This window comes from Ovis canadensis, chromosome X, assembly GCF_042477335.2.
Source record: "Ovis canadensis isolate MfBH-ARS-UI-01 breed Bighorn chromosome X, ARS-UI_OviCan_v2, whole genome shotgun sequence".
Classification (NCBI taxonomy): Eukaryota; Metazoa; Chordata; class Mammalia; order Artiodactyla; family Bovidae; genus Ovis; species Ovis canadensis.
The window spans coordinates 75,602,078-75,612,655 of record NC_091727.1 but is presented as its reverse complement, the minus strand read 5'-3'; the positions used below and the strand labels follow the sequence as shown (position 1 = coordinate 75,612,655).

General features: G+C 41.6%; 1 protein-coding gene across 1 annotated transcript; it reads right to left on the bottom strand.

Annotated features, from left to right (window-relative positions):
* Nucleotides 1-3,823: 3,823 nt before the first annotated feature.
* POU3F4 (POU class 3 homeobox 4) lies at nucleotides 3,824-7,851 on the bottom strand. Its single transcript, XM_070289609.1, has one exon. It carries the CDS (start codon nucleotides 7,791-7,793, stop codon nucleotides 6,702-6,704), a length of 1,092 nt encoding a protein of 363 aa, XP_070145710.1. The 5' UTR covers nucleotides 7,794-7,851; the 3' UTR covers nucleotides 3,824-6,701.
* Nucleotides 7,852-10,578: the final 2,727 nt, after the last annotated feature.

Genomic DNA, 10,578 nt, shown 5'->3' with positions numbered 1-10,578 from the left:
GGTCAAATCTGGGAGGTCACATTATAATGGTATTGCCCTGATGTGAAAAATGACTGGGAAGATGAGAAGCAATCAATATGAAAACACGCATTCCTGCCAAGAATCTCTTTTGATATATAAGACATTGTTTACAAGATGAAAAAGCAAGAGGTCAGTTCAGTGTGTGTGTATCATAGTTTGTGGGAAGTTCACTCAAATTAGTCTTTTTTGACATTATAAAAAAAAGCAACTTTTGACAGAGAGGATTTTGTCGTTGTTGTTGTTTTCAACTGGCTATACCAGAACAGTATGGACATTGAGTAGTTGGAAAGATGAAAAGACCTACTTAATGAGTTAGTCAATTAGTTAACTTGTTTCCTGTCTTTGAGCACAGTCTGTTTTCTGTTAAATCACCTTGTCTGTGTGCAAGTGCAGGGACAGAGGGAGGGTGTAGGAAGACGAGGCATGTTTTCAGTTGTATGTGTATATTCACATATATTGAATACTGTAGCGTTTCCACCACAAGCAAGTTGTCCCATGATTCCCTTACAGAGTGAAGCCACCTCATAATAAGGCTGTTTTTATAATTAACAAGCCAATCAATCCTAGAGGAGATCAGTCCTGAATATTCACTGGAAGGATGGATGCTGAAGCTGCAACTCCAATGTTTTGGCCACCTGATGCAAAGAACTGACCCATTGGAAAAGACCCTGATGCTGGGAAAATTTGAAGGTAAGAGCAGAAGGGGGCGACAGAGGATGAGGTGGTTGGATGGCATCACCTACTAGATGAACATGAGTTTGAGCAAGCTCTGGGAGTTGGTGATGGACTGGGAAGCTGCAGTCCATGGGGTTGCGAAGACTTGGACATGACAGTGACTGAACTGAACTGACTTGGAAAGTATCCAAAATTAGCTCATCTTATACTCAATCTCCCTTGATAAGAGAACCCAGTGTTTCAGGTAGTGAGTAAGATAATGTGTGAATAGGTATAAAGTTCTATTAATATAATCATATCTATGAAAGAAAGCATAGTGATCTAATGTATTTTTCACTGGAAAGTGCGAAAGTTTGATTTTGTGGATTCTGTTTACAGGAAAAATAGTCTAGGGTCCTTGTATGTGATCCTTCTGTCTCCACATTTTTAGAGGCAGCAGAAGTTAACTGGATTTTGTTTTCAAGATTGTATTTCTTTAAGTAAGTCTTTCATTTTGGAAATGTCTCATCAGGAGTGTCCTCGAGAAGAGATACTTTTATTTCATCTTATAAAAAAAATCTTAATCGATTTCAATATATGTTCACTCTTCTTAGTGTTTTAAAAGTTAACATCTACAAATGAGTAAGTTGGAGGGTTGTTATTTTTGAACTACTATTTTAAGACATGCATAAAGAATGTTATAGCCTTTTATTTTACAGAATAGATGAGTGGTTTCTATTCACATAGTATTGCTTTGCATTGTTACTTTTTCTTCAGGACTTTTTTGAAAGGGTCACATGTTTAGCTTTTTAAATATCAAGTCATAGAAATAACATTCACAATTCTGAGGTTCTATATGCATCTTTAAAAATATCTGACAGGTAGAAAAACACATTCTTTCCTTTGGAAAACTATGTTTTAACCTCTGGCCATTTTCTATTTCTGCACTCTCCCCTTCTTCTCCTCTCTCCTTACTAAAAATATATTTTGTATAAAAATAGAAAATTATGTTTCTACTTATAGCTTATAGACAATTAAATCAACAACAGCATCCTGACTTGGGAATAAAAGAAACATCTGAATGCTAAATACTTCCAAGAGAGCAGTGTTTGATTTTATTAAAGAAAAACATAGCTTATGTACTAATTTAGGCAATAGTTTCCCCTACTCTTTTTGTTTTAAAGATAATAAACCAATTTTCAGGTATAATGTTCTCTTCTTTTATTGTTGGAAAGATATGCTGTAATTTATTATGCATGCAGAAATTTGTTATGTATGCAGAAATTCACAGTCAAACAGATTATCAACCTATGTCTACATACAAATGCATACTTAAATCACATATTTGACTTTGTTTACCTATCTGTAACACCTAAATGATTATTCTTTTCACATCTACTCCCCGCCCCCCGCCATACTCACTTTATTGTCTACTGCTCTAACCAGGTAATGGAAATGAAACACGTTTGCTTTCACACCATTAAATATAGTTAACCATTATTTTTCTTTTTTCACCCATGGATTCTTATTATGGGAGGGAGAGACACTGCTGTGAAGAGCTGAAAGAAACTGAAGCTAAAGCTGCTTCTCCTACAAAGGTCTTGGTTTGGAATTGGGTGGTGTCAACCTTAATACAAAGAATATCCCAGGCAGAGGCACCAACATCCCCTGAATTTTAAAGAAAATGTCATGTTAAAGATATAACAAGATTGATAAAGAGGTCATCAGAAAAGCCAACTAGGGCTTAGTTATATATTAAGAGAAAGGCAGTAAAAGAACCAAGTCTCGTAAATTCACATAAATATATGTAATCAATAATACATGGTAAAATACTGATAAAATACTGTGTCTACATGTATATATTTATACAAGTATTTCCTGAAATATCTGCTTGTGGTTCCATTAAAAAGTTCAGAATGTACTGCTAGTTGATTTCTGTGCACTTTAGTAAGCAAAGGTACTATTTTTTAATCAATTCAAAATTGTTCATAGGATGTTGAAAGAGAAAGAAATTAGGTGGTAAGAATGGAAACAGAACCAACAGGTTTAAGACTATGGCTTTTGTGCTTATAGTTACATCTCTATAAAACCAGTATCATTTATAAAGAGAGATAGGCCTATTAGTACGCATATAACATGTAGAATATCTCATACACAACACCCATATTTGTATGGTGCACTGTAGAACTTTAATTTATTAGGCAATCTAAAAAAATTATAATAATTATCTATTAAAATAAGTAATTTTGCTCTGATGAAAAAATACTTCAGAGTATAAACTGAAGAGGATTTTACTGCTGGAAAATTACAGTTAAATGTCTTTTCTATTACTTTAAAATGCATCTACAGAAATGTTATATAAGGCATATGTGTACATACAAAGCTTTAAAATATAACTGCTTCTAATTTAGTAAATTATTTCTCAGCCATCACTACAGGTAACTGTCCCTTATTTTATTTAAGGCCTTGTGATAAAACAATAGAGGTGAAATGTTATGTATGAGTGAGAAGAGTAATTCACCAAACTTTTACTCCAATGTCTCCATGTAATCTATTTTTCTTCCCCCAAACTCACATAGGAATGGTCAGAATTCAGCCTTTACTGGGCAATACTAAGTGGACAACAGTATACCCAAGTTTCTGGGCCCAGGGAAAACCTTTAGAAGGAGAGCACTTCCATTCCTCATCAGAGGAATGGGGGCTCACCTACCAGAAGGGCATCACCAGATAGGAATGAAGAAGAAGAGGAAGTGAGGTTGCTGCAGCTAGGTGAAATGAAAGCCTCAACGAAGGACTGGCTCCAGTTTCATGAAAGGGAGCTCCAGAGAAGGGTCTATCTACTGGACAAGAGAGATACACACTCCTTTTGTAGAACGTTAATAAGATTTCACCTCCTGAAACGAACCCCCTGCCCCACTAGCTTTCTCCAATTTTGGGGGTGTGTTTGCATGATCCTGGGTGTGATAATAGGCCATGTTGTGTGAGTGCATAAAAGGCCAAAATTCAGTGAGAGAAAATCAAAATTTAAAAAAAGACTAATGATTTCTAACCTGAAGCAAAGCAGATGTGATGCTTATCTGGAATCTCCTCCTATTTAAATGCTTCATTTCAAGTACCACACGATAAAAAAACAGGAGAAAAACACAGATTTTTTTTTTTTGAAAAATGTTTTATTTAAACCTTTTAAATCTTTTACAACAATAAAATATTGTGTCAATATAAACCCCTTGACTGAAACCATTCACATCAAACGTTACAGCAAATTGTTTTATTTTTGACATCCAACTCATCTTTGAAAGAATTTCCTTCTAATCACAATGCAGAATTTATTGAAAATAAATAATTGCTGGAAACTTCAATAGGCAATTTGAATAAAATAGTTGAAAAAGCAACTCTTAATGAAAATAGCGTTTATTATACATCAGTTACTAAATGAATAAACTAAATGATTTTTCTTTAAATTAATAACTTTAGAAATGTTTTATACAAAACTGTACAATTATAAAGTCGGCAGAAATATTTGGGTTAACTCAGGTTTGAACCAGAGTGTTAACTGAAGAGGAAAGGAAAATCGAAACAAAGAAAACCGTAACAGTTGTAAAACATGAACTCCTTGTGGGGGAGGAAAAAAAAAAATCCCAAAATTAAAACCCAACTACCAACAGAATGTAGAAGCTTAGCAGAAAAAGAAAAAGAAAAAAAAAAGTCTGGGATTCAAATTAAAACAGGCTCTTCGACCTGCAGCTGGGGGACACACACTGTACCAGTGCCCATGGCCCTGGCAGCCCATACTGCTGTTGCTGCTGCTAAGTCGCTTCAGTCGTGTCCGACTCTGTGCGACCCCATAGACGGCAGCCCACTAGGCTTCTCTGTCCCTGGGATTCTCCAAACAAGATTACTGGAGTGGGTTGCCATTTCCTTCTCCAATGCATGAAAGTGAAAAGTGAAAGTGAAGTCACTCAGTCCTATCTGACTCTTAGGGATCCCATGGACTGCAGCCCACCAGGCTCCACCATCCATGGGATTTTCCAGACAAGAGTACTGGAGTGGGGTGCCATTGCCTTTTCCGCAGCCCATACTAAGGATCCTCAAAAGGGGGCCATAGGCTTTCAGGTCCTTATAGGTAGTGTGAAGCTTTGTCTACCGCAGCTTCCTCTGGAGGTTGGGCTAGGCTGCGGCCCAGACTTACGGAGCCCCCAGCAAGGTCTGGCTAGCAGGGACTGGGTGCATGGCTGCATGTCTGGTCCAGAATGTGTGCTCCTTGGGAATGAGGTGTGCCTGTGGACCTGGCATGTAGACATGACAGCTAGTAATAAAGCCACAGAAACTGCATGATTTTTGGATCTCTACATAGACCAGTGAGACTTTCTGTAGTTTTTTTTTTTTTTTTTGTAAATAATAATACGATACACATAGCTATCTACAAACACACACACACGTTTGCACGCTCACGCACACACACACACACACACAAACACACACACACAGACAAAAAGATGAAGAGGAAAAAATCCAGCCGCCCAGGAGCTCTCTAGCTCACTCAGTCTTCACCATGGGCTTACTACCAGCTGTGATTGTTGGAGGCACAGAGATGGCTCCCCATGGAGTCCACCCAGAGGCAGTGGTATATACACGAGAGGATGTGGTACGTGACTAGACCAGAATCCCTGTAAACTTTGTCTATCATTTCATTGACTTTCTGCACAGAGCAGAGAACTCCTGTCCACCACTCCCTCGCCACCCCTCCCTGAGGGTTTCTCACTCACGGAGAAGGCGGTGAACTGGAGGTGAAACGAACTGGAAAGCGTTGACCCAGTCCGTCGCCAGCGTTTCCCGGTCAGGTCGTCGTCTCCAGCTAAAGCAATCGCGTATAAAAGCAAAATCCTTTGCCTATAAGGGCTAAAGTAGGGTCGCGCTAGCAGCTGGCCTGGCAAGGCGCGGCGCGGGTGGGGAGCTTGGAGTAAGCGCAGGCATCCCTAGACTTCGGGAAGTGAGGAGCACTTTCCGCTCCTCAAGCCGACCTCTTTCGCCTGGCGCCGCAGCGGAATCCTTCTAGGGCATCTAGGTGCACTGTAGAAGCCTATGGGGGTTCCATAGTCGCGGGATGCAGGGCAGAAACCTTCAAAATCTCCTTTCCTCCTGTGTGCTGGTTTGCAAACAGAATCGGCTGCCTATTTTGCCTACCCTAGGAACTCTGTCTCCCGGAAAAAAACCAAAATATATCTCCAATATCATCAACAACTCTCTCTACTGTATCCTCTCTTCTCCATAAAGATTTGGGATAGGAGATCGGTGGATGGGTAGACATCTCTCCCTCCTTCCTTTTCTAAGCAATTAAAAAAAAACACATCAGCTCAATGAAGGAATAATAATAATAGCAATAACAATATGAAGTGGTCGATTAGATACAAATCATCTCACAAATATTGTGTACAGTTGTAGTAAAACACCGCAGACACTTAGAAACGCTATAGAATTTTTAAAAAATGCAAAACTAGCCTATTGTAAAACAGATTTCACCTGAAATACAGCTGCTATAACCAAGGCGCTGAAAGGTTATTCAGAGGCACACATCTGTCTTCCCACCCCTTTCCCCATCCCTACCCCGCCCCCAAGTTACTCGACTCCTTTCTCTTCCTAGAGAGGAGCGACCAAAAATCAAAACAAACAAACAAACAAACAAAAAACCTTACTTAAAGTAAACAGCGTATTTGATCAGCAGAAAAGGTTGGAGGGAAGTGTTTTTCTTGACGCAGGGGAGATGAGGTCCCTGCCTGGATGCTTGATGCAACTGTGTATCCGCGTTAAGCCTGAATGCCTACGTGTGTTTCATTTCTTAGCGTAAGTTAGACTCTTCTGTTGGGAAAAGAAAAAAAAATGGAAGGAAGGAGAAAAGAAAGAACAAACAAGAGAGAGAAAGTGAGAGAAATCGCAATAATAAAGCTGGAATTAAAGGAAGAGAGTGGAAGAGAAAGAGAAATCCGCGCTGCTCCCAGTGCGGCCGGCCGCTTCCTGGCTTCCTGCAGTCAGAGATCATGGCAGGATGTGTCTGTTTTCACCGTGTGCGTGTGCGAATAAACCTCATGTGGCTGCTGATCCCCTGGTGGAGTCATTCTTTTCTCTTTCTGTCTTCGATTACAGAACCAGACACGCACCACTTCTTTCTCCAACTGGAGGCTGTCTGCCAGCGAGGAAATCTCCTGCGCCGCAGGCTTCGGACACTTGAGGAAATGCGTCTCCAGTACGCCCTTGACACTCACCTCGATAGAGGTTCGCTTCTTCCGTTTGCGACCCTGTGCCGCGATCTTGTCAATGCTGGTCGGGCTCCCTGTGGATGAATCAGCCTCTTCCAGCCACTTGTTCAGCAGCGGCTTCAGCTTGCACATGTTCTTGAAGCTCAGTTGTAAGGCCTCGAATCTGCAGATGGTGGTCTGAGAAAACACGTTGCCATACAATGTGCCCAGCGCCAGCCCCACGTCAGCCTGCGTGAAGCCCAACTTGATTCTTCTTTGTTTGAACTGTTTGGCAAACTGTTCCAACTCATCCGAGGTTGGTGTCTCCTCGTCCGAATGGTCCAAGCAGTGATGCGAACCTAGGTCGCCGTGGTCTGGGGCTTCCCGGAGCACTGGATGTAAGCTCTGCGCTGAGGCAGAGGCCGGCGGTGGAGTGAGCCCCCCGTGCTCCAGCATGCCGCTCACCGTGAAGCCAGGCTGCGAGTACACATTAAGGGGTTGGCTGCTCGACGTGATGGACGGATTCGGAGCTGGGCTCGCTCCCCAGGCATTCGGATGGTTAGTGTGCGGAGAGTGGTGGGAGACATGCGGCGAGCGATGATGGATGATCGCGCCCAACTGTAGGTCTTCACGCGCAGGCTTCACGTCTTGCTGTTCCAGGGGGCTGGTGGCCAGTGTGGAGGACCATGGCCCTCCATCGCTCAGACTGGTTACCCAGTGATGCCCGAGGGGATGCCCATTGCTAGGAACTCCCTGCAAGTAATCACTTTGGAGAAGTTTCTGAGGGTTTCGGAAAGGACTCCCCTGCTGCATGCCCGCAGAGTCCGCATGGACTAGAGAGCTGGAAGTGAGAATGCTGTAGGGATTCGAGGCAGCTGTGGCCATGGTCGGTGAGGATCCCCTACTAGTTATAATGTGGCAAAGGGAGCAGCTACAGTCTTTGACATCTACTGTGCGGGGAGCCAAAGCAGCGAGAGCGAGTTACCGGCATCCGCTGAGGCCAATTGCATCGCGTCTTGACCTGGCCTGCCACGAACTCCACCAATGGCGGAGCGAGAGGCCGAGCTAGCTTTCCAAATTAGGCGGGCGAAGCTTGAGAGTTTCGGTGAGACCCAAGCAGGAAGTGAATCAATCTTTTGGCTCCATTGGCTGCCTGGCGCTGAGTGGCAGGAGCTTATTTGGTTGACCCTTCCCCCAACCTCCCCCCACTCTTGGACTTCAGGGATGTTTGTAGAGGAGCGGGAAGGGTGAGAGGGGGCGTGTGCGTGTGTGTGGTGCGGGATATAATTTTAGAACTCTTTTAGGTTTAGATTAACCCAAATAAAGAAGAATATTAAGAAAACAATATAACTTTAAATGCCATCCAGATCTTAGCGGATATGGATTTTTCTCAGATAAATTTGGCACTCTGGGTTAATTGGGTGCCAGAGAGTGAAAAACAAAACCCCACTCTAGGCTTTGAGCAAAGGAACATGTTCGGTATGACCCTAAATCTAGTATCAAAACCCATGATCCCAATAAGAAATATTTCAATGCGTTTAATTTCATTTTTCATTTATAAGAAACTCTATACCAAGTAAAAAAAGCATCTAAGAAAAAGATGCTGAAAATCTTCTGGAAAACAGACAAACAAAAACATGTTGATTTAAGGCATGAAGCACTGGAAAATTCCGAGAAAGTAAAATTTAATGTGATACCAGCAAAAATCAGTTATTTTGAAATTTGTCTTCCAATTTAGTTGGTTAATTAGGACTTTTTTTTTTTTTTTTTTTTTACTGCTCCGCTCCGTGTCAGCTCCCATCACAGGTCTCACAATTTTTGTCAGAGGCAACTCTTGCTGAAGAGGGTAACCCTTCTACGCATTCACCCGAGACACACTGCGAGCCTTTCCACCCCCAGTAGGTACATAGGCGAATGTTCCTGACTACCGGCGCCCAGTGTTGTCCCCTAGGAAAATTGTTTTTAACACACACATCTTCAAACCACCCCAAATCCCACACAGATTGAAGAAAATGGAAATCAATTAGTACGCCCGGGAAATTCAGAGAGAGAGAGAGAGGTGGCTGGTGGTCTGTTTGGCGTTAAGTACCGCCTTCCCCAACTCCCAACCCCCACCCCCTACCCCCACCCCCGACATTCCCTTCAAGCTTGAATTTACTTTCAGATTGGGAAGACGGGACTGTTTTTACATTTTAGTTAGAGGAAAATAGAGGAAAGACTTGTACTCCACCTAAGCTTTTATAAGTTCAGGAAGGACAAGTCTATGTGCTCCACAGCCCAGTGCAAAGGTATTGCTTTCAAGCAGAGTACGGTGAAATGCAAAGATTTTGGATTTGCTCTAGCAAAGAAAGGCAACATCAACATCGGATACCTAGCATGATCTTTGAAGTTAAAAAATGACCTTTCATTGCATAATTTTGGAGATAACCTAGTTGCATAATTATATTTGCACTTGCAGAAGACAGCATCAGAGTTCCCTTATTGGTTTAAAATTCCATTAAATATATTGCAAGAGCTCCTAGGCTAAGCTTGATTTAAATTTGCATACATTTTCATATATTTAGCAGAAATAAAAGAAGGCTTGCAGCTACCAGAAAGTCATCAAGGCATTAGTTTCTCTGAGAAGACAGATCTGAAGAAAATGCAAGAAAACGAGAAAAAATATCAACAAGGTGAGCTTATTCTGCCATTCCTTTATGTAGCTATAGTGTATATTTCCTGTAAAATGAGTAATTTCTTATGATAGCACAGAGCAGTAAAAGCTTATGTTAGGAAATGTGAACAGTGTCTATTATGCAAGAAAGATTGGCATCTGGTTGAGATCTATTTCTTTCTTTCTCTTTCTCTTAAAAAAAAGGATAAGCACTTGTAATTATTGGCAGAGAGGATCATTTGCCATCTTCCCCCTCCTTCTCCCCCACTGAAATTATGTTTTCATTTGCTGGTGTCCTATTGTAAAGGTTTATCTGCTTTTAACCTAGAAATTGATTTCCCCTCCCTCCCTTTCCTTTTCTTTCCCTTTCTTTTCCTTTCCCTTCCGTTTTCTTTCCTTCCTCTACCCTCCGCTCCCCTCCCCTCCTCTCCTCTACTTTCTTCTTCTCTTTCTGCCCAGGAATGTCATTTCTTTACTACCAACTGTGTACATTTTCCTTTGCAAGAATTCAATTTCATTTGTGCCTAAAATGTTGCTTCATGAAGAAAAAATAACTTTATAAAATTTAAAAAAAATGAAAGTTTTCAGGCATTCTGTTAGATTGCCTGTTCAAGGATCCATTTGCCAGTCCGAGTGGGTTCAGTTTAGAGGTCAGAGGGAAACGCATTGAAGAAACCATAGGAACAAAAAGTTCATGATCATTTCCAGGTTGTTGTGGATTCTCCACCCCCACAATCGCAGCTGTGTTTGGTGAAAGAGTTTCAAATCTTAGCTTGGTCATTCTAGGAATTAAAGCAATTATCAATTTATAAAACTTTTGCATGAAGAAGAAGGGGAACCTCTTTCAGTTTCGACTTGCTTGATTTCTTACAATCTACCTTCCTCTTGCCAGTGGCTTCTGTTCTGGGCAAAGGGGTTTGACCAGAGGTGCAAAAGTAGTTCAGATCTTTTGCCCCGAGGCTGGTTGAGGGGGGAGGTGTCAAGGATGTGGGCATCTGCACCCAGCGACAGGTTTTT